Here is a 27,213-nt window from a genome sequence, read left to right on the forward strand (position 1 = left end):
TAGCGAGACTAGCAACCGTCTTGCCTGAAGCTTTCTTGCAGCACTCACGGAAATGGGCCAGCCCAATAGAGGACCACTCTTTCATTCCCAGATGTGTTTGTTTGGTTTCTTCTTCTTCTTTTTCTTTTGTTTTTTGTTTTCTTTTTTTCTCTGGTTTTGTTTTTTTTTCTTTGCTTCATCGTTATACTTTGTTTTTTTTTCATTTTTATTTGATTTCTCACTTTTTCTTTCATGTTTTTCTGTGGTTTTTCTTTTCTTTCTCATTTTTCTTTCTTTCTTTGTGTTCCACAGTTTTCTATTGTTTTCATTTGGTTCTTTACCGGTATTCACTATTTTCCATTCCTTTGCACTTGTTCTTTGTTTTTTTAGGTTTTCATTGGTTTTTTCTTTTTCTTTTTTCAGTCTTTTTTTTCATTCAACATTTTGTATGCCAGATTATGTCACTGTACTTTTGCTCTTAAGTGGCCATGACGACGTACAGTGGGCACCACAGGACAGGAAGAAGAGACGCTATTTGGTTCAGCAGCAATCTAATTTCCTCTCCCTTTTTTTTTCCTTTTCAAAAACCTCGCAGAAAGAACAGACGCTAACAAATTCCCTGATAATTTCAAAAAGAAGCTAGTACGAACTGTTCTTGGTTTCCTAAAATGACATCCACCCCCCTTAACAGAAAGATCCCGAATTCATAGCATTCAACAAGTTCCATGACAAGAAAAACAAATATCCAGCTAGTTTGTTGACACCAAAATCGCCTTTTCTGGACTATTCGGGTTGCGTATCTGCACATGAAAGGTTCTTTTTTTTTCCTCTTTTCTGAAAAACTGTCAAAATGCATGCTTGTACACAATCAATCCATCAATCATAAGTCATTAAGTCGCTTGCATATATACAATCTATCTACCAATCATAAGTCGCGAGCAGCTAACTACGATTTCATATACAGATACTGACGGTCTCACGAAACTGAACATCTGACTTGCACCTCGACTTCGCCCTTCTCTGCTGCTGCAGATAAACACGCCTCGTGCGGGCAGGGCCTCGCGTAGAACTTCGCGATGTTATCCCCGGGCATGATCACGGGCAACCCGCACTCTTTTCCAGCTTTCTCGCTCTGCAAACAACAAGGCAGGGCGCCATACATCATCAGCAAAAGTTTAGTACAGATGATCTCCCGGAATGGTGTCAAAAATCAGAATAAGTTGTACAACAGAGAGGTCGGTTGCTGCTACTACCTTGTGCTCAGAAGATGCCTTGCTCGGCGTTGGTCCGACGGAGATGACGGTGTGCGGGCCGTCCTGGAGCATGCCGGGATGCCGAGACCAGAGGAGGGAGCGGAGCCTGTCCCAGTGGTAGCAGCAGGAGAAGATGCCGCTGAGGGAGAAGATGACGAGGAGCAGGAGCGCCGTGCCGAGGGGGAACCCGAGCGTCGGCCTTGAGGAATGCGACATCGGGATCGTCATGGATGCAGGAGCAGGCGTGAGACCTTGCGGCATATTCATACGCATCAGGTGGCCTTCTGGTACTTGAGTCAGTCCTGCCTGCTACTCGGTTAAGAGCCCAGGCTTGCAAGCTAAGGAGACTGGCTACTTATATACCTGAAAACTCGCCTTGTGTCGTACGAAGTGGACTGACTTGCACGGCCAGCCATCCGTCCGTGGTACTGGATGATGATGGTGCTGTGGTCCACATGCATCTGCTGGTGGCCGCTAGTGCTTGACGCTGATCTCACCGCCTGCCTTTTCCAACAAAAAGAAGCTGCTTAAATCACCTAAATATATGGCTTTAGAAGGTGGGACGAAAGGTGGCGAATATACACTGGGATAGAAATTATAGGTATGTCTCACCACAAGCAAATGTTTGTTAGGTAAAGTATGATGAACTGATGCACAGGGGAAAAGATGGCAGGTTGGCGATGCAACACTGCATATATATGTTATTCTTGGAACAAACCAACAGTAAAGAATGATTGTAATTGAGTTGGGGGTGGAGGGACCCACAAATTTAGGTCATATTAACAGTGGACATGCAACAGGTGAGATGAGAATGCAGCACTTTCTCTCAGTGTGCATCATCATTTGCCTTTTGAAAAGTAATATGCTTTTCCATAGATAAAGTGCCAATATAGCTTGAGTATCCTTGACGAGATCCACAAATTTGTACGGACGGTACAGATGCAAAGTTATTTTCAACAAAATGTGGCTACTACTATAAAAACAAATTGTGACTGCTAGCTATATATCCTTACCAAGCCTGGAAGCTATGCCCAAATAAGGCAAATTAGTTGAACGGCTGAAAGCTACTATGTACCACTAGCCAATTAGTCAATGAGGTGCCATCAGCCAGCTTTTCTATCTTCAAGGACTGCCATGAGTCATGCTTTTCAAAGCATTCAGTAACTTCAAAACTCTATCAAAGAAGCCTAGTGGAGGAAGCAAAAGAGAAGTAATCTTACCTAACAAATAGATCAGCATGAAGTAATTTGCTCTCGGTGGTATCATTTCCTAACCAGGAACATGTATCAAGAATGTTTATATTATCTTAAGCAGCCAATGTCTGGTAATATATATGTTTCCTACCTAGCCTCAACTGATGACGAAAGATGAGTTGCATGAGCTCTCTCATTTACCAGTTCTCCACTTGGAGGGTCCCACCTGCAAAAGTAACAATGGATACCCTCTTATGGCCGCACTTCCTCCTGTCGGCCAATTTTTCATTCAATGTCAGTGTGCTCCCTTCCTGCAGCAAATGGTATTCCTTCGATAGTTCACGGACTGGTTTAGAGTCAGCAAACACACACACTCCAGATATTTGTAGAAGCAGATCAAGGAATTTGGTACAGAAAAAGTAGTTATGCAAAGGAACGAGTTTAGTGGTCAAAACAAGCATACTGCAATGAGAGGCTGTGAAATACTGTCCAGTGGTAAAAACTGGTTGTGGATAGTGCCATCAGGACGCATGTATGATTTGACAGATTTCAGGTCAATTTATGGAGGAAAAACGGAAGAATTGCATGTGTTGAAGCTAAATATCTTTAGAAAGTGTTACAATTGCAAGTTAGCTAGTGCAGGGCGCAAACAACATCTGTTGGAGAAATTAGGTTGACAGAATCACTTACACATCAGCCAATAAGCCATCTGTAACGGGACCTAGCATGTGTCACTAACAATAGTGATGCCTATTTGAGAGGGACCTATCAGGTAGGATGTTAGGTAAGTGTCCTTCCAGGTTACTACAGAACATAGGGAAGGTATCATGCGCTACAAATCATGTTTCAGGAAAGCGGGCAGTGGATATATTATCTGGTAGCCTTTAGCTGGATTCCAAATGCCAAAAGACATATTAGGTCGTACATTTTCCATATAAGATATTTAAGTTGTACAGTAGATATTATTTCGTATTTAAAATAAAAACGTGGTATTATAGTTAATATTCTTTCTAATTTCATGCTTATAACAGCTAGCTTAGTTTCAATATGTAAGGAAAAAAAACTCATGTTAAATTTCCATGCTGCCGCCGATATATTGAACAGCAGGTGTAACGAACTAAATGACACCAAATACACTAAGACGTTAACAATGTATAGTAGAATCTCCATTTACAAATTACAATATCCCTGTGGCAGATGAACATTTCTTTGTTATTTGGCATCAGCACAAAGCTACCTGAAGCTAAAGAGTACTACAATCTACGGCACTGTTTGAAAGAGATAATAAACTCATAAATATTATAAAGGACTTGCTATCTTCAAATAACAAACTGAACTGACTGTTCAAACGCGAAGTACCATGTTGATGTATTATATATCCCTACAATGATCTATTTTAAACACTAGATGTGGTTGAAAGGTAAAGGAAAGATATCAGGGATCTTGCCCGCTGCACCTATTTGACTAGCCTTTTTTATATTAGTTTTCTAATAAGATGTGCCTTTGGTAAAGTGGCACCAACATTAGCATCATATGCACTAACAGCAAAAGGCTAGTAAAAGTCTCGTTGGAAAGCTAAAGATAGTTCCTTGGTCCGTAGAAACTGACATAAGATATATTAGTTTAGCTTCAGAATAAAGAATCACAATGAGTTCAGTACACGGATGTAATTAACATCAGTGAAGTTAATATCCACTGACAGCAACGGGATTGTGGACAGCTATGTGCATTAGCAGAGTGGCATTAGATGATAGTTGCAAATGCCTACTGCTTTGCTGAAAAACTTGTAAAAGTAAGAAACATTATATATAGAGTTATGTTTCCTCTGCAGTCCTTTGAACTTGAATTCCAATGTATGCTGATGGAAATGCTGTTGGCAGGAAGAAAATGTACTGTATAACATCGATAAAAGTTTTTTTTTTACTGATAGCACAAAGTTTATGATTATATTTCAAGAATATAAATTCATGCAGTGTCAGATTGAAAATGACACAAAAAACTGAAGTAGGAAATGTGTAAATAAGATGGTAATAAGATCAGGCTAGAACTGAACTTTGATAATAGACATGACTTCTAACAGGGTCATCGCTTCTTTCCAACATTCCAAGAAGGAAATTTGATGTTTATGCAGGATTTCCAGCTAAGAATTAAGCCACAGAAAAGTGTCTGCTGCATTTACAATCAGTTCAGGTTGAGATGCAGCATATTCTGATAGATTTAGGGTTAGGGCTCTGGTACAATTAAATATTTTCCAGATGCTATTAACTAAAAGTAGTGGTGTTCTACTCAATAGACCCTCCAAAAAGAAAGAGATATTGGCATATCCCGCTTACATTATCATGGGCACAGAAATTGTGTATCCGAATAAACTTGAAATTTCCCAAATGTCAACCTCCTCCTTCAGACAAGTTCACTGCAGCAAACAAATAAGTCAGTCCATTCATAATTTGGCTAAGACCAAAACTGTAAAAAAAAAACATAGAAGCTTGGCGGGTACAGGCAAGGAAGTGGTGGAAAAAAGAATTTATTGGACATGGTCAAGCACCTTGACTTGCGGTGTATCGTCCAACTGCTTCCAGGTGAGCTCTGCAAGCCTCGTTGCTCCATGTCCCTTCTCACCCGCTGTGCCTCCTCATGCATACCCAAGCCCGAATAGATATTGGCAAGCGAAATAAAGTTCCCTGCATTCTCTGGTTCAATCTCAAACAACGCTCTCGCTGCAACTTCTGCCAGCCCCACCTCCCCATACTTCCTGCAAGCAGCAAGGAGAGCACCCCAGGCCTTTGCGGTAACTCTAACCGGCATCGTCCGGATAACATCATAGGCCTGATGCAACCTCCCTGCCCGTCCCAAGACATCAACCAAGCACGAATAATGATCTCCGCATGCTTCCACTCCATATGTCTTGGTTAACACATCGAAATACTTCAAAGCGTCATCTGCGCGACCAGCATGGCCGCAGGCCTTCAACACGCCGAGGAACATGATGCCATCAGGCCGGACCTTCTCCAGCTCCATACGCCTGAAAAGCGACATCGCGACGTCTCCATGGCCATGGAACGCGTACGCCGACACCATGGAGCTCCAGACAACCACGTCACGCTCGTTCACCAGGTCAAAAACCCTCTGCGCGCCGACCAAAGAGCCGCACCGCCCGTACGCCTCGACGAGGGAGCTGCCGAGATGGCAGCTCGAGAACATGCCGTGCCGTGCCGCGAAGCCGTGCACCTCCCTGACCGAACTCAGAGCGCCAAGGGCCGTGCACACGGGGACGAGCGCCAGCAGGGTGATGAGCGAGGGCTTGACGCCCATACCCTGCATCTGCCGGTAGAGCTCGACGGCCCGAGCCGGACGCTCCCCGGACTCGACCACGGCCGCGATCACGGAGTTGAAGCAGGAAGCGGTGGGCGTGACGTCCATCTCGCCGAGCGCCTGCGCGGCAGCGGAGACGTCCCCAGACCGGATGTAGACGGAGATCATGGCGCTCCAGACGACGGCGGTTCGGCCGGGCAATTCGTCGAACAGGCTGCGCGCGGCCTCAGGGGAGGAGCCGGCGCATGCACCGTAGGAGGTGACGAGCGCGGAGGCGACGAACGGGTTGCTGAGGAGGCCGCTGCACTTGCGCGCGAGGGCGTGGATGGGGGCGGCGGCGGAGGAGGAGGGCAGGCGGAGCGCGGCGGCGGACTTGAGCGCGAGCGGGAGGGCGTACGCGAAGGACGGGTCGGCGAGCGGCGGGAGCGCCGGGTCGGCGGCCATGCGGGCGAAGAAGGCGAGCGCTTCGCCGTGGCGGCCGGCGTTGACGTGCGCGGTCAGGGCCTTGGTCAGTGTCGCCAGCCGCTGGTGGCGGGAGTCCATCGCTCCGTTGGGTCTTCGAGCGGAGGAGGGCCCAAGCTTGCCGACGATGCCTCAAAAACTGTGGCTTAAAAACCTTTGGGAATTTGAATTTGGTTTGAACGAGCAACTTTAGGGCTCTTTCATTCAAAAGATTTTCGAAGGAATTTTGGAGCAACTTTAGGATTCCTACATGGGTTGTTTGATCCGTTAGGATTACAATCCATAGGCATTTCTTTCTTACGACCCATTTATACTATTCCCTCCATCTCATAGTAGTCGCTAAAATGGACGTATCTAAACGTATTCCGGTGCTAAATACATCCATTTGAGCGACAACTAATATGGGATGGAGGTTCTTCATAGGAAAATTTTATCAACCCCAACCTTATGTGTAGAATCTTACGATCTTCCTCACGCACAAATTACATGGTATTGATGATGAAAGGACACTCCATTTTTGTGTTGTTGTTGTTGTTCTTTTCATTGTTTAACTAGGGCTTCTTTGATTTAAATGAATTCTATAAGATTTTTGGTCCTTGGGATTTTTTCTTAAGTTGGTTGCTTGATCCGTAGAAATGAATCATATAAGAATTTTTCTTACTATATTTTATAGAAAATCTAGCATCCACTTCAATATCTTTTTACAAATTATTTGTTTTACTTATGCCATCAAACACAACTTTGCTAATGTTATACTAGGATTGAAGCAGACATGCCACTCCAATCCTATATTTTTCATATTCCTACGTTTTGAGAACCATGCAAATCAAAGAGACCCTCAAATGTTTCTCCTTCAATATTTTACTACTAGTAGAAGCAATGCTTAGAAATTTGTTCCATGTCTTTTTTTTTAATGTTTCTACATTTCCAATTTCTTGTGTGTCGTATTTAATCAGCATTTTGAGTTGGTCTACATGGGATCTCACCTAAGGAGAAGTTTGTTTGGTTTCAAACTCCGATTCAAACAGAATTATGCCATGCTAATGTGCCTTGAATGATCCACACCTTCAGGTTGGATCCTGATGAGCACATTGAACTATCCGTGTGGCTGAGAGCCCTCACAGCGACGCAATTATCAGGGGCACGCTCTACCACTGAGCTAATAGCACGATCGCGCAGGCCTGCCTTTTGGGAGGCCCACTACACCAAAAGCGAGAAAAACTCCATCCCCATACCGCCACACCAAGGGGGGACATGGGAACGCCAAAAAAGGGACTGGTTTGGAGGCTTCAGCGTGTTTTTTCGCCTAATTAACGAAGGTGCCACGCAAGATGAGACAAGTACGTCAAGTCAAAGTTAACCAACAACCAGACGGCTTCACGAGCCCAGCTACATACACTTTGGTTAGCAGCGCATTGGCATCAAGCCCAACCCCTAACTGAGAATTATACTCTATGTATTTTTGCACATATCATCACGGACACGGGTGTACAAAATTATATCCAACAAACTGCATGTCCATCATCACTGGAACTGGGGGTCTGCTGCACCCACACCACCGAACCTTGCAGCCGCGACACCGGCGTTGGGGGGCCGCGCCGCCACGACCACATTGTCGTCAGCGAACAGCGCCTTGATGAAGGAAGGGGTCTTCAGGGGGCGACGGCCGGTCATCCGAGGGTACACGTCTTCCAGGAAGTAATACACATGGCCAGCAATCATACCCTGAAAGAAACATGATTTACCAGTTAAGAGCTATTGTAACGACTATGACAGTAACATGTGAGCAGTGGGAAAGGTAAACCAGTCAGACAGCCAGCATAGTAACAGCCATCCAGCATCAATACAAGCTGCTACATCAACCAAAATGAACAGTCGCATAAAATTGCAACCACAATCTCTAATGGTCGATTTGCAGGTTTGTAGAGCTAGCGGCATTCATAAAACAGCAGCTCATTCTGTAGATTTGAACCATGTTAAAACTTTCAAAACTGTCCAGTATCATCCGGTTAGCTGGTTAAAACCATCATCAGGTTTTGGACAACCATGGGATAAAAGAAGGAAGGTACGTCCATGGATTTCGAGTCGCTCGACTAGTCGCGACTAGTCGACGACTAGTCTATGAGTCGCAAAAATATGGTCGACTCAGCTTAGTGTCGACTCGCGACTCAGAGTCGCGACTAGTCACAACGCAGGCTCGACTTCTTCCGAGTCGCTGCCCCAGAGCGACTCGCATGAGTCGCGACTCAAAAACCATGGGTACGTCTATACTGGCAAGTGGCAACCAAACTTAAAACTTTGGCTAAAAAAAACTGAGTATGGCAGCGTTTAGGCAGAGCGGCTAAAGAGAAATATTGAGTGCTTACAACATTACTACAGCAGAAAATGGTACAAATAAACAACATTCCTACAAATCCAAGCGAAGAACTAAGCACTAATAGCTAATCCTAAATATTGTTCAGTCAGTTAGCAATCAATGGCTTACATGACCAGAAAAGATGTTCAAATCATAAACACTAACAAAATCGCTACTGCAACCATTACTCTGAAGTCTGAAATTCATCAGTTAAGCAAAACTCACCAAAAGATCAACCCATGTGCTGCTCCCCACCAGAATAGAGAAGCCAAGAAGGACCTGCAAGTTAAAAGAAACAGTTCAGACCACTGTTTTTCATCTCCGATATAATAATATAACATGAATTAAAAAACCAGTAATTTTGCCAGTCATGGTATGAGATGACCAAGTAAGGCTCACAGGAGAACAGTGTCAGAGCAAAATGTGGCAGTTTATTCAGTTTGTCATGTTTTCCAACAGTGATATGCCATCCTGTATGATGGCCAGATAGCCAAGTGTCTTCCTACTGTAACTGTGCACATTACGCAGCAGTTTACAGGTCACCCAGTAATTGCTAGGTTTTGCCTGGTTGGAGTTAAAGGACCAATGATTAGTCCAATTCTCTCTAGTTGGAACAGGTCATTCTAAGGTACTTTCATTTCCAGAATACAACTAGCTATTTGACATTCTCTATGCTAGTTAATTTACATTTTCTACGCAGAGTTATCACACGCTACCTCACATACACCTTCCAGTATTTATTTACTCATACATGATCTATCCAGGATTTATTCCGTGATGACTAAATGAACTAAAATGTTACTTCATTCACTTTATCTTGCATCTCACCCCATTTAGAACGCAAGGATTCCATAATAAAGGAAAGATCCAGCCCTTTCCCATGAATTTCATCTCTACTCCCAGTGCACTAGGCCCTCTTTTAAGCCAAAACATATAGTTAGTTACATATGCTGTGAAACCCAGGAGGCAAAAAAAAGAAGTTCGTAAATGTTTTGTCTTGAAAATAAAACAGCCTGAATTGATACATGTACCCGCCAGATAGGGTTTTCAAGTCATTACAATAAGTTACGTATTTCCCCGATATACAGATCTCAAATCTTGTGCATCAATACTCAGGCATGAAAAATTATCAGTTTTTATATGCACAAGCTTGTCAAAGTCATTACAATTAAGTAGTGATTTCCCCTATATACAGATCTCAGATTTCATGAATCAATTCTTAGGCATGAAGAAATATCAATTTGCATGCCTACACTTGTCATCAAATAAGTAATTTTAGAGGAGTATCAAGTGGACAGGTGCAACGCTTACCCAAGGTAAGTAGGCAGCAGTGAAGGTGAACAGACCCAAGAAGCTCATGTGAATGAAGGGATTGTGCTTGCTCCAGACATAAACCTGCCATGCCATATCAGGGGTATTACTAATGTTCTGCCTCAGGCACCGAAAAAGGACAATTCTTAAAGACAAGACTTCTCTACTATGTGTCCTAGCATAGGCAATTTTTCATAGGAAATAGTAAATGCTTGAAGCCTTTAAATTAATCTCATACCATCATAAACGTCAATGAATTGCTGAGGAACAGAATCCTGGCAAACGTCTCAGAAATGTAAGGTATTGTCCCACCAATCAGAACGATGCTGGTTAGGACAGTAGCACCAAACAAGAGCATGTAGAAAAAGTCAGCTGTTCTTCCCCTGAATGAGTTCTCCTCGAGAAGTTTGCAGTAGCGCGCAAGAAAAAACATGTGGAACAGGAAATCCAAATCTGGAAACAAGAGTAACCAGGTTCAGTAATAAGAGTGAAGGGCTACAGCTATACATCAAATTTACCCTGTGATGGTTCAATAAACAGTGGAGTAAAGTAAAGGGCTTATGATGAGCATGCGAATCGAACACGTGTAACAAGCTAGGAACATGTAAGCACTTGCGCTTAGCATGAGCACAGACAAACTAGTAACGTATCCGACAAATTAGTAAATGTCGGATACTCAACAGCAAAGCAATGTAGATTCTGCTCGTTCGTGGCAACATACTATATTGGACAAGCCATAGGTTACTACCCACTCTCCGTTACCGTTTGAAGCGCGCGATATTAGCTTGACAAATCTGCGCTTATTGTTTCGTGCTGACTTTGATACGGCGGCTAAGGCAATACGACAAACAAGCAGGGCGTGTCCGTTTCCAATGCAACAAATTGCCATATGCACAGCGCCACAAAACACAAGGGAGGGCAGTGGCTCAGCAGCATGTAAAGTGAACAAGCCTTGGCCGACTGGCGTCACGTACCGAAAACCTATATATATACATTCTAATGTATCTCCTGGTGCAGCGGCTTCGCACAAACCATACTCTGGGAGCACACGAAATGAATTCCCCTGGTGCCCTGGTGCTGCTTGTATCAGTATGTATGTTGCAAATAGACTAATAGAGTGGCATGTACGCAACGAATCTACGCAAACCTAGCCCTACGCCATGCCATCCTATCGAATTTCACAAGGCCTTGCACTTGGACTAGGGATAGGAGGTGAGCTTCATTGTTATTCATTGGCATACCCATCTTGCGGAAGTAGAGGAAGTTGGTGACGAGGCGCCAGATCTCGTAGTGCTGCACCACCAGCTTGGGGTTCAGGTACAGGTGGTAGGGCGAGATGATCTGCAGCCAACCAATCAACCAATCAATCAATCACTAGGTCATCGACTGAACTCGGCAGCAGAAGCAGCACCAGATCGCGCCGCGGACGACCAGAGGCCCCGCCCCCCGGGGCGGGGGCGGAGGAGATGGGACGGCGCGGGGGACGGGGGACGTACCTCGAGGGTGCATCCGACGGTGGTGAGGACGGCGGCGGTGAGGTAGGAGCGCGTGATGATGGGCATCTGCCGGTACCACTCCTCCACCGCCTGCGCCATCCCTGCTCCTCCTCTCCCGTCCCTCACACGCGAGGAAACCCTAGCCCCCGCTAGACCGCACGCGCTCCCCCTGCTGCTCGCCTCTCCTCCGGCTAGACTGTGGCACGGATCGCCGGCGGAATCGAAGAGCGACGACGGGGATGGGGAAGGAGGGTGGAGAGGGTCTCGATCTCTTTCTCTGGGTTTTTTTTTTCTCTGTCTGTCTGTCTCTCGTCTGCTTCGGAGCCTGGGTCGTGTGGCTGGCATGTGGGGGCCCGCGGGAGGAACCGTGGGCGGTGACGTGCTGTGCCCCAATGGGGCGGCGCCACGTCGGACGAACACGTCGGACATTGGTGGTGGCGGTGACGTGCTGTGCCCCAATGGGGCGGCGCCACGTCGGACGAACACGTCGGACATTGGTGGTGGCCGTCGCCCGCTGCCTCCGTGGACTTCCACGCCACTTGTAGTCACTATATTTTTGTTTTGGGACTCTCTGAGGTCCCATCCGGCGAAGGAGAAAATGATAGAGGTAAATACACCAGTGGTGCTTGAACTTGCCATGGATGTGCACTTTAGTGTCCGAACTTGCAAAATACATTGAATTGGTTCCATAACTTGGCATGGACATGCATATACGATTCAAATGACGTTTGTATACGTCCACGAAGTTGATGAGGCGTGCTAGCATGCCATGGGCCCTGCTGTCAGTGAAAAGGGTGTGTGGCTTGATGTTTTGCAGAAAAACCTCCAGAATTATTTTCTTACAATAAGGCCCTCAGGGAGAAACTGACAAATTATAAAATAAAATCTAGGAGTATAACTATAAGATAAAATTGAAAATATTTACGAATGATTAAAATGTTCATATGATTCAAGTATTATTAATGTGAGGATCCGCAGTCTAATGGTGCACTAGGCTTGTATTTATTTTTTTAGAAAACACACAAACTTAGATATTATATAAATTCTTTTTAAAACAACACCATTTTTTGTGAAAGCATGAACACATTGATATACTACATAAACAGTTTAATAAAAATGTGGAAATTATAAAATATATGTGAATTTATTTAAATATATGAACGTTGCTAAAATTACTTTAATATTTTATTAAAATGCGAGCATTTTTTCAATTATAAAATAAATTCTTAATTCATAATTTTATTATGCGTATTTCTGTTAAGTTATTGCATACGCATTTTATGAAATTATATGAATGTTTTAATGTAATTTGTTTTAAATATATGCATATTGTTTGTAACGCGATAATAATTTATGTATTTTTAATAAAGAAATGAAAAAGAACAAACCCGTTGAAAACTAAGCCACACCGTGGTCTGTTTTAGCCACACGGGCTCGTTATGTTATAAACCTAAACTTTTTATTTTACCATTCGATGTCGTCAGTTGGAGTGCTATGTGGGGCGGCTATAGAGCCCCTGGTTGGAGGTTCAAATCCATGGCACTATATTGCTGGAATATTTTTTTAATTTACGTTGTTCAGCGTTATGTTTATAAAAAGAATATGAAGCCTTTCTTGACACTATATTTGAACAGGTCGACCGGCTAGCCATACACACCTTGCGTGTGTGGTTCGAACTCCGGATCAATTTTAATAAATATTAAAAGATTAATAGTTTTTTTCAATTTATCAGTTTCTCTCTAAGGCCTTTTTGTAAGAAAAAATATTCTAGGGGTTTTTTCCGCAAAGAACCAGGCCACACGCCTTGTCGACGTATAAAAAAGAGATTTGAACCGTATATGCACATCCATGCCAAGTTATGGAACCAGTTCAATGTATTTTGCAAGTTCAGGCACCAAAGTGTACATTCATGACAAGTTCAAGCACCAGTGATGTATTTACCTCAAAATGATACAATGAAACTATGAGCCATAAAGTGTTTCAGGAACCACATAATATGGACAATATATGGACACGCTGAGGCAGAAGCGTGAGGAGCAGTTCCGGGAGGCGCAGGCCGACGCCGCCTACAACCACCATCTCCTCCAGGAGCACCTGCAGGCGGAGGAGCAGATCGCCGCAGAGCGGGCGGAGCAGGAGGCGCTGCTCGACTCGTACCGCTCCGCCCGCGAGGGTCGCCTCGAGCGCTGGCGGTACCGCATGCGGGTGGCGGAGGCTGCGGCCGCCTACAAAGAGGGCGATGAAGCGGGCGAGGCGCTGTTTGGCGAGACCGAGGATGAGGCAGAGGACAATGCCGGCTCCGACGAGTCCCCGCTCCGCTGGCGTTGACGAGGCCCTGCTCCGCCGAGGCCCCGCGGCACCAACAAGGAGGCAGAGGACACCGCCGGCTCCGCCGAGGCCCCGCCCCGCCAACAACGAGGCAGAGGACATCGCCGGCTCAGCCGAGGCCCCACCCTGCCGGCAACGAGAGGGAGGATTTCCCTCGCTCCGCCGAGGCGCCGCCCACTGGCAACGAGACAGAGAAAATCGCCGCCAGATGTTGTTGTATTGTCCATAATCAAGGCAGCAACATTTTATGCATATGTACATGGCCACTGCACTGCCCACCTCTCATTGATCTACTTGCTTGAATAGTTTGTCTTGTCTTTGTGCCGCCTCTTTCTTCATCTTGCGAACTCAAGGTGCTTAGTCTTTCAGCAAAAAATTAATTGGTTCTTGTGATTTTTTCCGAGCACCAATCAAGGCTGTATATGCAAATGCAGCTGATTGAAATTTCAGACTTCCAATCTGCCAAGTGAGCTCTGGTGCTTAGACTTCTGTAATGCACATGGATTTCAGTTTGTTTCACACTTTCTTGTCCTGCTGAATAGATCATAAGTTCATAACATCCGCTGTTGGGAGTACTGTAATTCTCTACTCACCGAGGAAGTTATTTTGGTTTGGTATATGCAAAAACAAAATAAAATAGAGGAGGTTTTTCTTCCCAGTTTGGTACATGTAGTTATGCATTCATTGGTTTGGTATATTCATATATGCAAAAGTAAAATAAATTGAGGAAGTTTTACTTTCCCCGGATTGGTCTATGTAATTATCTGTTCATTGCAAGGATAAGATTGTTGGAGTGCCCTCCTTGTATTTTTTTTTCAAAAGATTGCTTCTCCTCAGGGCGCGGGGCTCTCCCTTCTGGAATGATCTTTAGGCGGTTCGCCCGGCTTTTGCTCTTGGCGCCAAATTCGCAATTGGCAACGGCCGCTCGGCCCGCTTCTGGTTCGATCTGTGGGTAGGAGGGACGCCCCTTTGGGAACAATTTTCAGGACTTCTATGTCCTGGCTGTCAACCCGGAGCAGAAGGTGGAATCGGCACTTGCCTCTAGACCCCCGGCGATTCATTTCCGTCGCGAGCTAACGGGTCCTGAACAAGCTCACTTTGAGGAGTTGCTGGCTCTCATTCAACCGGTGACGCTGTCCACTACAGCCGACACGGTCACCTGGGCTCTCTCCTCGTCCGGCAAGTTCACGGTCAGGTCTCTATACCGCAGGCTGTGCCAGGGCCAGGCCCCGGCCTTCCCGATGCCGTCGGGCCTGTGGAATGCACGTTTGCCGCTTAAGATCAAGGTGTTCTTTTGGCAACTCCTCCGCAATAGACTTCCCACTTCGGCTAATATTGCCAAACGCAACGGCCCGTCTTCCGGATTATGCGCAATTTGCAACACCATGGAGGATGCGAATCACGTGTTCTTCCGCTGCCCTCTAGCGCGTTTTGCCTGGAGTGCAGTCCGCGAGGCCACCAACACCACGTGGGACCCGCACTCGGCTGGGGACCTAGCGGTCATTGTTGCATCGATGACTGGCGGCAGCAAGCGCGTGCTTTGGAGCTGCCTAGGCGCCTTGGCGTGGGCTTTGTGGCTCACCAGGAACAAACTAGCAATCGAGGGAATTTTCTCTTCTCACCCTGCTAATATTCTTTACAAATGCAACATTCTTCTGCAGCAGTGGAGTCCGTTGGCGAGGTGTAAGGATGCTGAGAGAATGAAGCAAGCTCAAGACCGTCTTCGCCAAGTCTACCTTCTGGCTAGGGAGCCAACAGCCACTCCTACGTCGTGAAATGGTTATTTTGTCTCGCGAGCGAGCCTGCGTGCTCTATGCTCTTGGCTTTTGGCCTGTAGTAGACTCGCTGTGGACTGCCTGTGGCCTATGGCCTGTCGCTAAACTCCTGTGCCTTCGCGCACGTGTGACCTGAGCCTCCGCGCTCGTTACGTTCAGACTTTAGTCTTGTAAAACCTGTCTAAGTTATGGGCTTTATTAATTTAAAGCCGGACGCCTCTAGCGTCTTCGTTCTAAAAAAAAGAGATTGCTTCTCTGTTTGTTTATTTCGTGACCTTTTTCAAAACGTGCTTGTTTATCTGGTTTGCCGTTTTATCTTTTCATGTTTTACCAAATTTATCTTTTCATGATCCAATCAAAACTTGAATGGCACGACAGGTGGTGACCGCCAAGGTCTCTTTGGATGAAGGATCGTCTCAGTGTAGCGACGCCGGCACGATCTTGCCAAATGGTGTTGATGTTGTTGAGGCGGTAAGAGAGGGCAGAGGTGCGCTTGAAGAAATCGACATTGACATGGTGAGGAAGCAGAGCATGCAAGTAGAGGCAGAGGGCACGAAGATTTGGCAAGACGTGGAGGAGTTTGAAAAGAAGCAAGCTGAGACGTACCGGATTGCTAAGCAGCTGCAGGGCATACTTTAGGTTGCCATCTTAACTGGCATACGAAACAAGCACATAATTTCAAACTTCACATACAGGCAAAACTAGCGGCATCATTTATTTGGCACCGCGAAATACCCTCGACCCTAAAAGCACACAAAGTCAGACCTTGCGCGGTTGCACCGTCCAATCAAATAAACACAACCAACAAACATGCGCCAAGCCACAGACGTGTCAGGATAGTCGTGACAAATCTCCAGTGTACAAACTTGAAGCACACCACATTCACATACATGAAAACCAAACCTTTGGAACGGCAACCCAGTCGAGATGTGGAGTTGTGGGCGTTTTTTTTTGTTTTTTGTTTTTTTAAATTTCATTCAAATCACGGATCAGTACAAAGTAGTTGATCCTCCTCACAAGCACACCGAAACGCAAACACAAAGGACCATGAACACCTAGAGTACCCTAAGACAACCATAATACAAAAAGATCTCCGGAGCCCTGTGTCATCATTCCTGATTCTTGAGAGAAGGCCCCTGCAGCAGAAGGATCTGCAACCAGTCGCAAACAGGTCATCATCTTCGATCACGGTACAATTGCCGCCACGCTGCTTCCTCCTTTCTTGACACCAGTGCTGAGAGGGCATGGACATCAATCCAACACACCTGCAACATCCTCGCCATCTTTGGCTTTGAGTAGCGCGAAAAGTGTCCCTTCTGGAAGGAAGAGAACTCGAGTCATCCGACCGGTTCAACACCGTGGCCGGGCCATCCGCCCGGACAAAGCAGGATCTCCATCAGCATCAGCGCAGAGAAAGGAGAAGAACAGCAGCAACAAATCATACCAACAAGGAAGAAGAAAGGTCTTCGTCTCCCTGCCTCCATCGCCCATCCGAGGATCCAAACGCCCAGTGCCGATGGACCTCCAACCACCATGACCCGCGACCTAGACGAGATCCGGGGATCCCCAACACCGCTGGCTCCTAGACGAAGGCAAAAGCCTCGCCTGACCGCGAACGGAGCCCGGAGAAACTTATTCCTACGCGACACCACCGCAACGGCCTTAGCAGCGTCTCCCTCAACCCTAACCCTACCACACACCCACTTAGCGAACAGACCCCGAGGTTCCCCCTCCCCCCGCCGCCGGAGCGGCCGAGAGAGAGAGAAAACCGGTGGGGTCACCGGCGGCGCGCAAGGATCCCTCGTCTCCTTGATCGCCTAGATCCTACTTTTCCGGGCGCGAGTGTGTTTCTGATTTTGCCCGTGGTTCCCTCTCTTGTGGGCGTTTGTTTTGAAACACAAAAAGCGTTGGGTTTTGGTTTGGTTTGTGAAAAGTGAAAACAACCGTAGCCGTGGCTAAATAAAAAAAGAGCGCCCATTTCTCGGTTGGTTCGCGAAGCTTCCGCGCGGCCCCGAAAGATTTTGAACTCGAGCAGAGCTCTCGGCGAGGGTTTGGGCGGCGGAGGGAGGCGGGCATGGCCGGGAAGAAGCAAGCGGCAGTGAGCGCCGCGCCTTCCGAGGGCGAGGAGGGCGCCGTCGTCCCCAGCTCCACTGCCAAGCGCGGAGCCGGCAGACCTAAGAAGGACCCCGTCCCCGCCGCCGCCAGCCCCGGCTCCGCTGCCAAGCGCGGGCCTGGGAAGCCTAAGAAGGATCCCGTCCCCGCCGCCGCTGCCAAGCGCGGGTCCGGGAGGCCTAAGAAGGGCGCCGCCCCCGCCGAGTCCGGCGAGGGCTCTGCTCCGGAGCCCGGGAAGAGCGAGATGGGGGAGGGGGAGAAGGGGGCGACCCCGAAGAAGCAGGGGAAGGGGGAGAAGGAGAAGGCGGCGACCCCGAAGAAGAAGAAGGAGAAGGGGGATAAGCCGGCGAACCTGGAGAAGAAGAAGAAGGGGGACGCGGCGGCGACCCCAAAGAAGAAGGAGAAGAAGGGCGGCGAGGCGGCGGAGCCCGGATCCGGATCTGGGAAGCAGGAGCCGTCAGGCGAAGCGGGGAAGCCCAAGCCCACGCCCAAGAAGACGAAGCAGCAGGCGTCAGACGGGGCGGCCAAGGAGACTCCCAGCAAGAGGAAGCGCGATGACGCCGGGGAACCCCAACCCCAGAAGGCGGCCAAGAAAGCTGACAAGGCCACGCCCACCAAGAAGAAGCAGGCCTCCTCCGGCGGCGCTGAGAAGGCCACCACGCCCAGCAAGACACCCCAGAAGGAGGCAAAGAGCGCCAAGAAAAGCCCCGGCAAAGCGGAGAAGGCCACGCCCACCAAGAAGCAGCAGGCCTCCGGCGGGGCGGAGAAGGCCACGCCGAGCAAGAGGAAGCACGGCGATCTGGAATCCCCAAATGCGGCGAAGAGCGGGCAGAATGGCTCTTCGCCTGCGAAGAAGCAGAAGGGCAAGGCGGCAGGGGCGACGCCGGTGGCCGCCGAGCCGGGCACCTGCAGCTTCCCGATGGCGCGGGTGCGGCTGCTGATGCGGGACAAGGACGCCACCATCCGATCTAACAATGAGGCCGTCTTCCTCGTCAACAAGGCCTCGGTACTGTTTCTTCCCCCACTTTTACTCTGAAATCTGAATGCAAGTTATGCAGTGATCTGTGTTGGCAATTACAGTACCAATTAGAAACTGGAGGACTGAAGCTTGATGTCATTCTATCAGAATGCCATAATTTAGGGTGGAATCTATGTTAGCTAGCGAGATTTAGATTGGTCGTGCTATCAGCCCGTCAGCGCACGCAAGGTGTTCGATTAATTTGTCTGGCGTGTTCTCACTGTCAAATGTTTTGTCTCTACCCTCGGCTAGTATACTAGTGTAAAGTTGTGTGAGATGCAGAAGATTGATTTTGTGTTAAGCCAAATTTCAGCACAATAATCTGTGTCCCCTTCTGCTACTACCAGTACCAAACTGTAGACAAGGGTATGCTATGCAGTGGTCTGTAGATAGTGCTGTCTATTTCTGCTATATATGCGCCCATTTGGTCCATGTTGTTTGCTTCAGTTTATTTCCTAAGCATATCCACCTGAAATATCTTAGTCAGCACAGCGATTCTAGTTGTAGTGGTTTATTTAGGAAACTGTGTTATCTAGAGAGGAGAATTGGTGTTCATTTTTTGGATGGAAGAATATGACCAGTGTTAGTAACATGGTATTATATCCCTAGATTGTCTCTATTATTGCTGAACTTGTATGTGATTGTTAGTAAGTTGTGGATTAGCTAAATTTATGAGATTTCTCATTATGTAGCTTAATATTCCCAGGCTTACATTAAGCATATTGTTTTTGTAAATTCATAAATGTCATGGATGAGCTAAATTAGTTGATGAGATGTTTGTTTTACAATTTTATTTATATGTAGTAAGATTTGCACTGGAATATTAAGCTTCAGCCATCATCCGAAAGACGAATAGAAGGAATCCTAGATTACCCCAACCAGCCAGTTTGCTTGGTGTTTGATACATCTCAAATCCCCATCAGTTGTGCAGTGCTGCCAGCCCACCACCATTGTTCTTAAAGCTGGCTAATGCTACCAGTTGTAGTGGTTTTGTCCATAATCAAAGCAGCAACAATGCTATGCACAAGTACATAGTCACTGCACTGCCCGCCTCCCATTGCCTCTACTTGCTCCAAGAGTTTGATTCATCTCCGTTATGTCTCTTTCTGTATCTTGCAAACTCAGGTGCTTAGTTTTCCAGCAAAATTCAAATTGGTTCTTGTAATTTTTTTTAAGCACCAAACAAGACGGCTGTATATGCAACTAATTCAAATTTCGGATCTCCAGCCTGGCAAGTGAACTCTGGTGCTTAGACTTCTGTAACGCGCATGGATTTCAATTTGTTTCTTACTTCTCCTGCTGAAGTGATCACAAGTTCATAGCACCAACCGCCTATAATTCTTCACTCACTGACCAAGGAGGATTTGTTTTGGCTTAGTAGCAAAAAATATTTTTTCCCCTGGATTGGTATATGTAATTATCCATTCATCGATCACTAGATTAAGTTTTTTTTGGTTCAACACGATTAAACTGTACCTGCAGCATAGCAGAATGATGAGGAAGTTGACCTGTGTAAGCTGACAGTGTGGTATAACAAGCGTGGCCTGATTGCATAGTTCCCTTCCTGTAGTGCACCAACTCATGTAGATTTCAGTTGTCAACTAAAAAGGTTGCATGGGGCTAATGATAATTTACATTTATATGGCATCCAGGTTCATAAGAATTATAAGCTTGATGAGGTCATCCAAGTATCTGACTGGGAACATATTCTATTAGAACGACATCATTCTTGTTCTAAAAAGTTCAGTTCAATTAAAAAATCCAGTGTCTTGAATTCTAGACAAGATAATGCGAGCTAGCCTGAAGGTGATGCCCGAACAATAAAAAAAAGAAGGAAAATTGACCTGAGAACAATTTTATCTTTTATTTAGGCGGAGAGTATTTATGGCATGCACGTGACAAGATAAGTGACCCAAAGCAAGGCTAAAATTGTCAGACCCCCCCCAACCAAATGATTCTCTTTGCTTGCTGTTTGAGCATTTTTCATTTTTTTGAAAAATATTGAGGGGAAACAATGGTTGGTGTATCCTGTTTATCTTTGTTGCAACCTGTATTTATGTACCGGTGCCATTCTTTTGGTACTCAGTGATTATGACATCTACTGAATCTTCAACTGGATAGTGTTGTCTATTTCTGCTGATTCAAATTTCAGATTTCCAATCTGCCAAGTGAGTTCTGGTGCTTAGACTTCTGTAATGTGCACGGATTTCAGTTTCAGTGAGGATGCTATTAGACTGTCATCATTCCTGTTCTAAAAAGTTTAGATCATTCTTGTTCTAAAAAGTTCAGTTATAAAATAGCCTCTTGAATTCTAGGAAATGTAATGTGAGCTACCCTGAAGCGATGCCCAACCAGTAAAAAATAATCCTGAGAAGTGAGAACGACAGGGAGTAATTACGACATGCATGTGACAAGAAAAGTAACAGTAAGCAAGGATAAGATTGTTGGAGTGGCTTCTCTTTGCTTGCGTGATACTCCCTCTGTAAACTACTTAGTGATCTAAATGATCTTATATTAGTTTACAGAGGGAGTATTTCAAAAGTGTGTTATGGGAAAACAGTGGCTGGTGTACCTCGTTTATCTTTGTTGCAACTTGTATTTATGTACCAATGCCATTTTCTTTTGGTATGCAGTGATTATGACATGTACTGAATCTTGAACTGGATAGTATTATCGTGTCATATATATTCATGTTACACATGCACCTGCAGGAGTTATTCTTGGAAGTATTTGCGAAGGATGCTCATCAGAATGCCCTGAAGGAACGTAAAAAGTCAATTACCTACGAGAACCTTTGTAAGTCGACCCTCCTTGTGTTTGCTGTATTCTTATCTAGGAACCCATTTATCTTGTTTGTCGACTATGATGCCTGAAAGACAGTTCATGTCAAAATAAAGAGCCTCTGTAGACCATACAGTGGATGCATTTGATTTGATACCCATTAGTAAAGCAAGTGGTCATAATGTCTTATCCTATTGTTACAATGGTTTTCGCCACTCTTGTCTGAGTAGGCTATGTCACATCCCCTAGGACATCTTGCATGGGTAATTGAAATGGGTATCTGTTTTCCCATTATCGGTTGCAATCCTTAGCGTGCATTAGCGCTTGATACTTTGGGTATTGTGTTAGCAAATTGGAGATCAAGTTTGTTTTTCAAAGAACCAGACATGCTTTGTTCGATGCCCAATCTTACTTTCCAAAGACTTCCAAGTTTCTTTATTAAAAAATATCTGCGAGTACCCTAAAGTTATCATCATTTCCTCTACTGTCGGTGTTGATAAATCTGAACCGTTCTTCTATCAATTCCAAGTTAATCTAAAACCACAAATCTTACGATGACTCCGCTCTCCTATATATCTTTTCAGCATCGGCGGTGTGCAACGAGAAACGGTACAAGTTTCTATCAGGTAAAGCTTGTTACCCTATTCTGTTTAAATCCGCAGATGCCTGCGTAGTATGTATGTAGCAAAGATTGGGTGGTGCTGACAGACAGACATTTGCGTGTGTCCAGATTTCGTGCCGCTGAGGGTGACGGCCGGGGATGCGCTCAAGGCTGTGGCGAAGGAGCCATAGAATGGACAGACAAGGTGGTGGGTGTGGTGCATGTCATGCCAGTACTTGTGCTGTGCTAGCTAGCCTGTGTAGCGTAGGGAGGGAGAAGGAAGGACGTGATCCGAGGGTCGAGCTGTTTGTACTAGTATGTTCTTCTGTCTGTCTGTACTAGGCAAGGATAGGTTGAGTAACAAACAGAGTAAGACCTGTGCCTGTGCCTGCGCCTGTGGGTAACTATGTCATGAGAGGTGTCTTGCGGGACAAGACTTGATTTGGTTTGATTAGTTTTGCTTTGTTAGCTTGAAGGAGCTTACTTGCTCTGAGCTGATAAATTGATGTTGAGGAAGGAGTAGAGAAGCATGCATGCTGGGGGGTTACATACATTAGTTCTTCTCAAACATTTGTCCCCTGAAACCTGCTGCTTCCTACAGGCCTCACCAATTTCTCTACTAGCTGAAACATTGATGAAATTGCATGAACCCTGCTTAGATATATACTTGGAGAAACTGACCACCGCAAAGGCAGCGTCTGCACCGGATGAGCGGCCTCGAGGTGAGTCGTCATCCTCCCTGTATTGTCTCGCATGAACCCTGCTAGATACTCCCTCGGTTCTAAAATAGATGACTCAACTTTGTACTACAAAGTTAGTATAAAGTTGAGTCATCTATTTTGGAACGGAGGGAGTAGCTCTGAGTAACAAGCAAGCACCGCCTTAATTCCTCTGTTAATGGGATGAACTCAAGCCTTGTACATTTTCTTTTGCTTAAAATGGTTGTAGAGATTATCCAGTGGCTTTCCAGGGTCAGCAGTCTTCAACCCAACATTCAATGCCGTCTGTGTCACTTGGCTGTTTTTTCAACCAAACGTCTCGCTCCACAGCAGCTTTGCCTGGTCGTGGTCGGCCTCTCTGCAAATAAAATTACTGATGGTCCAGCAGGCAAGTTTGATTATGACTTGGTCATGCATGACTCAATAGTTTCCACACGCTTGGACCTTAGAATTCCACTCACTTTGGGAGTTTATTGATTGTTTTTGGAGTTGCTTTTATTCAGTCCAAACATTTATAGGTCACCACCCTGGACTTGACATTTGCTTTTGGAGCTGGTTGAGTGTTTGGAGTTAGAGCATCCACATAGAGAAGCCAAATGGAGAAGCCAACCAAGACCAAGCATATGCCTTCGTCGTCTCCCTTTGCAGTAATACTCCTCTACTTGATGATCAAGGTCATGTCTCCAGGTTTTAATTTTGCGTATGCAACTGATACTCTCCTTCCGGACCAATTTCTAACTGGTAACCAGACCTTGCTTTCGAAAAATGGTGCCTTCAAGTTGGGTTTCGACTGCCTGTTTCCTCCCTGTGGTTATGATTATAGGTTTGGCATATGGTATGTTAAGTCATCAGCTTGTCGCCCTCTTCTAGTTTGGTCGCCCCTTGGTGATTCCACAAATTGTTACCCTGAGTACTCGAGCTTTGGCCTCTTATTCTATGGCAACTTAGAACTATACTGTAATCTAGTTAACGGTGAAATAATTCCTGGATGGTTTTCACCAGGCATTTCAAATAGTAGTTCTCTACACACAGTGCTTCTTGACAATGGAAATCTCGTAATAAGAGATTCAATGAACAGTTCACCGGTGATCTGGCAAAGCTTTGATAATCCAGTTGGCACACTGCTGCCTGGAGGATGGCTGGGATTTAATAGAAACACGAGCAAGCACATCTTCCTTATTCCCTATGGTCCTTCTATATACCGGAATTACCACAATGGTGTACTAATGAATGGTTTAATTCTGGCTATGAATGCAAACCAAAATAGAGGGTTTATTGTCGAACAGAATCATTCTAGGATTGATCTCTAATATGCTTTCAATAAGGAAGATTATCATGAAATTTATCACGGCACTTTCCCCAGCTGGATGGGGATACATGAAGATGGAGGCAATTTCTTCCTGTTCAGTGATGCAAGTGTATATGTACAGCTGAATAAAGATGGTACTATCACTGCAGCTAAACTTGGGGAATGTGGATCTGTGTTGTGGTCTGCTCATGCTCCACATAATCATAAGATTCATAGTGTTGTTATCCTGACAGTGATAGTTGTGTTAACCCTCCTCCTCACTGCTCTAGTTCTTTTGTGGATAATTCAGAAGAAGTCGGTTATGGATAGACCGGGGAATTCGAACAGAAGCCTCACGATCTTCTCGAACGCACAAATAAAGAAGGCTACCAGAAATTTCTCGGTAAAGCTTGGAGAAGGAGGCTTTGGCTGTGTTTTCAAGGGAACATTGCAAGGCTCCACTTTGGTGGCTGTCAAGAAGCAAAAAGACTTTGGACAAGGGGAGAAGCAATTCCGAGCGGAAGTGCAGACGATTGGAATGATCCAACACATCAATGTTGTTCGTTTATTTGGATTTTGCGCCGAAGGAAGTAAAAGGCTGCTGGTGTATGAGTACATGGAGAATGGATCTTTGAGTTCTCATCTGTTTTCGAAAAGCCCGGCAACTTTGGTCTGGGAGCTCCGGTACCGCATAGGACTTGGAACTGCAAGAGGCTTGGCTTACCTGCATGAGGGATGCACGGATTGCATCATACACTGCGGCATGAAGCCGGACAATGTACTCCTTGACGCAGATTTCTGTCCCAAGGTTGCAGACTTCGGCATGGCCAAACTTCTTGGCCGGGATTTTAGCAGGGCATTGACAACGATGCGTGGGACCATCGGATACCTTGCGCCGGAGTGGATCTCAGGGCTACCGATCACACATAAGGCTGATGTCTACAGCTACGGAATGATGCTACTTGAAATCGTATCAGGGCGAAGGAATGCGGAGAAAATCAAACAGGGGAGGTTTACTTACTTTCCCATCTTTGCTGCAGTGAAGGTGAATGAAGGAGATGTTATGTGCCTGCTGGATAGCAGGTTGGAAGACGATGTGGATGTGGATGTGGAGCAGCTGATGAGGGTTTGCAGAACTGCATGCTGGTGCATTCAAGATGCTGAAGATCATAGGCCGATGATGGGGCAAGTTGTTCAGATGCTACAAGGCGTTCTGGATGTCCAGGTACCTCCCGTTCCAAGGTCGCTCCAGAATTGGGTGGGCATGGACGGCTGCTCTGGCTCTACTGATTTATATAGTCTCTGAATTCTGAAAGACTAAAAGACTGTTTCTATATGTTGAAATATATGTCAAGAATTAAGCTACTCCTATCAGAGTTATATTCTCTAAACTGTGCTCCTCTCTAGTTTGTGAAGTAATGGCTTGTAATTTGTTATCATAAATTCGTCTGAGCACTGAATTTTGGAAGTATGACCAGGTTAATTTGTGTTCTGTATGAATTTGGGTCAGATGCACATGCCACCGAAATATTTAGGACCCACTAAAATGACTTAAATGTCCAACATTTTGATTCAGCTTTATTCGAGATGAGAAGCTGAATCATAACCGGCACAGAAGTGATATCTTCTACTCCCTTTGATCCATATTAACGCGTTGCTGCTAAAGTTGTTTTAAGCCACGACAATTAATATGGATCAATATCTAGTTTCTTCATTTCATCGATGATCTCCATTATTTTGGTAGCTCAAATCTGAGAACAAAAGCCACCACCGGAAAGAATGGAAAATTTGAGAAGAAATATATATAAATATCATGGCATTTGGATTTGTAAGACTCAAAATATGACCATTTGGAAAACACAAGTTATTCTGACACAAATATCATCATGCCACTTTCAATGCAACAAAACATCTGATCATGGTTTGGTTTAGCTTGGAAGCAGGTGGACATTGAAAAGGATGGAGATCACAAGATCACAGCACAAAAATAATCACGCAAAGCAAACAAGGATGATCATGATGCATGACACAACAAAATGACAAGAGGCAACATCCACAATATATATTGCATGCAACAAGGCAAGTCTCATGATCAAGGCACAAATATGGTAATGTTAGCATTACATATGGGTCGTTACAAAGGGCTTATCATCCATTAGCGTATGGTACTGGTCTAAGGCAGTGACCCATCCTCTGGTATTTCTGAAAAAATCCATTGAAAAAAAATATAGTTATCGTGAGGAGAAGGGTATAATGTGTGTGTGTGTGTGTGTGGGGGGGGGGGGGGGGGGGGACGAAGGCTAGCAAATCCTAACTTAAATAGACAAATATGGGTAGCATAGTTAATTTTTTTAATGGTGCAAGTGTGACCTTATCCGAGTCATATTTCAGTATATATGTAGATGCATTAGGGACAAACACGTTTGGCTCTTGAATGTATATATACCCTATATGAAGGAAATATGCCCTAGCGGCAATAATAAAGTCATTATTTTATATTTCCTTATTCATGATAAATTTTTATTATTCATGCTATTAACCGGGAACTTGATACATGTGTGGATACATAGACAAAACACCGTGTCCCTAGTATGCCTCTACTTGACTAGCTCGTTAATCAAAGATGGTTAAGTTTCCTAATCATAGACATGTGTTGTCATTTGATGAACGGGATCACATCATTAGGAGAATGATGTGACGGACGACTCATTCGTTCGCTTAGCATTATTGTTGTTCAGTTTTATTGCTACCGCTTTCTTCATGTCAAATACATATTCCTTCGACTATGAGATTATGCAACTTCCGGATACCGGAGGAATACCTTATGTGCTATCAAATGTCACAACGTAACTGGATGATTATAAAGATGCTTTACAGGTATCTCTGAAGGTGTTTGTTGGGTTGGCATAGATCGAGATTATGATTTGTCACTCCGAGTATCAGAGAGGTATCTCCGGACCCTCTCGATAATGCACATCATAAGAAGCCTTGCAAGCAAAGTGACTAATGAGTTAAAATAAGGTTAAATTTATTTTAAGAATGTTTTTGGATTTTTTCGGCTTTTTCGATAACTACTATTTTTTCCTCATATCAGGTGTATATAAATTGGAAGTTGGGCTTTGGTGGCAATTACAAATTCGACCGACATCTGTCTATAAATACACTATGCTCTCAAATTTAGAGCTCTCACAGTCAATTGAGGTCTTCAGTTTAAAACTGGGCTACCCGA

At 45.2% G+C, this 27,213-nt stretch overlaps 5 protein-coding genes across 9 annotated transcripts; 2 read left to right on the plus strand and 3 right to left on the minus strand.

Moving 5' to 3' along the window:
* Positions 1–778: 778 nt before the first annotated feature.
* LOC123114389 (uncharacterized protein At5g65660) lies at positions 779–2,425 on the minus strand. 4 transcript variants are annotated; one of them, XM_044535836.1, is made up of 4 exons: positions 2,246–2,425; positions 1,596–1,732; positions 1,233–1,483; positions 779–1,111 (listed from the first exon to the last, which is right to left on the minus strand). In XM_044535836.1, exons 2-4 carry the CDS (start codon positions 1,687–1,689, stop codon positions 956–958), a joined length of 501 nt encoding a protein of 166 aa, XP_044391771.1. In that variant the 5' UTR covers positions 1,690–1,732; positions 2,246–2,425; the 3' UTR covers positions 779–955. The 4 variants fall into 4 exon arrangements, with proteins under 4 accessions (XP_044391771.1, XP_044391770.1, XP_044391769.1 ...); XM_044535835.1 differs by having other exon boundaries at positions 1,596–1,736; XM_044535834.1 differs by having other exon boundaries at positions 1,596–2,425.
* Positions 2,426–2,452: 27 nt separating this feature from the next.
* On the minus strand, positions 2,453–6,463 carry LOC123114388 (putative pentatricopeptide repeat-containing protein At1g03510). 2 transcript variants are annotated; one of them, XR_006456530.1, is made up of 4 exons: positions 4,971–6,463; positions 4,759–4,838; positions 2,577–2,736; positions 2,453–2,501 (listed from the first exon to the last, which is right to left on the minus strand). XR_006456530.1 is itself a non-coding variant. In XM_044535833.1 (2 exons), the coding sequence occupies exons 1-2, from the start codon at positions 6,278–6,280 to the stop codon at positions 4,826–4,828; spliced, it is 1,323 nt and encodes a 440-aa protein (XP_044391768.1). In that variant the 5' UTR covers positions 6,281–6,447; the 3' UTR covers positions 3,997–4,825. The 2 variants fall into 2 exon arrangements, 1 of the variants encoding a protein (XP_044391768.1); XM_044535833.1 differs by lacking the exons at positions 2,453–2,501; positions 2,577–2,736 and having other exon boundaries at positions 3,997–4,838; positions 4,971–6,447.
* A 1,068-nt stretch (positions 6,464–7,531) lies between these two features.
* LOC123114390 (derlin-2) lies at positions 7,532–11,680 on the minus strand. The gene is made up of 6 exons (XM_044535839.1): positions 11,363–11,680; positions 11,108–11,207; positions 10,105–10,319; positions 9,867–9,950; positions 8,781–8,834; positions 7,532–7,924 (listed from the first exon to the last, which is right to left on the minus strand). Exons 1-6 carry the CDS (start codon positions 11,459–11,461, stop codon positions 7,724–7,726), a joined length of 753 nt encoding a protein of 250 aa, XP_044391774.1. The 5' UTR covers positions 11,462–11,680; the 3' UTR covers positions 7,532–7,723.
* A 5,742-nt stretch (positions 11,681–17,422) lies between these two features.
* On the plus strand, positions 17,423–22,431 carry LOC123114392 (nucleolar protein dao-5). Its single transcript, XM_044535841.1, has 4 exons — positions 17,423–18,583; positions 21,307–21,391; positions 21,961–22,002; positions 22,107–22,431. The coding sequence occupies exons 1-4, from the start codon at positions 17,540–17,542 to the stop codon at positions 22,166–22,168; spliced, it is 1,233 nt and encodes a 410-aa protein (XP_044391776.1). The 5' UTR covers positions 17,423–17,539; the 3' UTR covers positions 22,169–22,431.
* Positions 22,432–22,564: 133 nt separating this feature from the next.
* LOC123114391 (G-type lectin S-receptor-like serine/threonine-protein kinase At2g19130) lies at positions 22,565–26,071 on the plus strand. Its single transcript, XM_044535840.1, has 3 exons — positions 22,565–22,699; positions 22,926–25,209; positions 25,917–26,071. Exons 2-3 carry the CDS (start codon positions 24,064–24,066, stop codon positions 26,022–26,024), a joined length of 1,254 nt encoding a protein of 417 aa, XP_044391775.1. The 5' UTR covers positions 22,565–22,699; positions 22,926–24,063; the 3' UTR covers positions 26,025–26,071.
* The last annotated feature ends 1,142 nt before the right edge of the window (positions 26,072–27,213 follow it).

This window comes from Triticum aestivum, chromosome 5B (assembly GCF_018294505.1).
Source record: "Triticum aestivum cultivar Chinese Spring chromosome 5B, IWGSC CS RefSeq v2.1, whole genome shotgun sequence".
Lineage (NCBI taxonomy): Eukaryota > Viridiplantae > Streptophyta > Magnoliopsida > Poales > Poaceae > Triticum > Triticum aestivum.

Bases quoted from the DNA above. Each gene is read 5' to 3' on its own strand.
- LOC123114389 (XM_044535836.1), bottom strand. From the start codon at position 1,689: ATGTGGACCACAGCACCATCATCATCCAGTACCACGGACGGATGGCTG. The intron at 1,484-1,595 runs GTATATAAGTAG...ATATGCCGCAAG, and splicing joins GACACAAGGCGAGTTTTCAG to GTCTCACGCCTGCTCCTGCA. The intron at 1,112-1,232 runs GTAGTAGCAGCA...TGTTGTTTGCAG, and splicing joins AGGCATCTTCTGAGCACAAG to AGCGAGAAAGCTGGAAAAGA.
- LOC123114388 (XM_044535833.1), bottom strand. From the start codon at position 6,280: ATGGACTCCCGCCACCAGCGGCTGGCGACACTGACCAAGGCCCTGACC.
- LOC123114390 (XM_044535839.1), bottom strand. From the start codon at position 11,461: ATGGCGCAGGCGGTGGAGGAGTGGTACCGGCAGATGCCCATCATCACG. The intron at 11,208-11,362 runs GTACGTCCCCCG...GGTTGGCTGCAG, and splicing joins CCGTCGGATGCACCCTCGAG to ATCATCTCGCCCTACCACCT. The intron at 8,835-9,866 runs GTAAGCGTTGCA...TTTAACTTGCAG, and splicing joins CTGCTGCCTACTTACCTTGG to GTCCTTCTTGGCTTCTCTAT.
- LOC123114392 (XM_044535841.1), top strand. From the start codon at position 17,540: ATGGCCGGGAAGAAGCAAGCGGCAGTGAGCGCCGCGCCTTCCGAGGGC. The intron at 18,584-21,306 runs GTACTGTTTCTT...ATGCACCTGCAG, and splicing joins TCCTCGTCAACAAGGCCTCG to GAGTTATTCTTGGAAGTATT. The intron at 21,392-21,960 runs GTAAGTCGACCC...ATATCTTTTCAG, and splicing joins AATTACCTACGAGAACCTTT to CATCGGCGGTGTGCAACGAG.
- LOC123114391 (XM_044535840.1), top strand. From the start codon at position 24,064: ATGGGGATACATGAAGATGGAGGCAATTTCTTCCTGTTCAGTGATGCA. The intron at 25,210-25,916 runs GTACCTCCCGTT...GGTTTGGTTTAG, and splicing joins AAGGCGTTCTGGATGTCCAG to CTTGGAAGCAGGTGGACATT.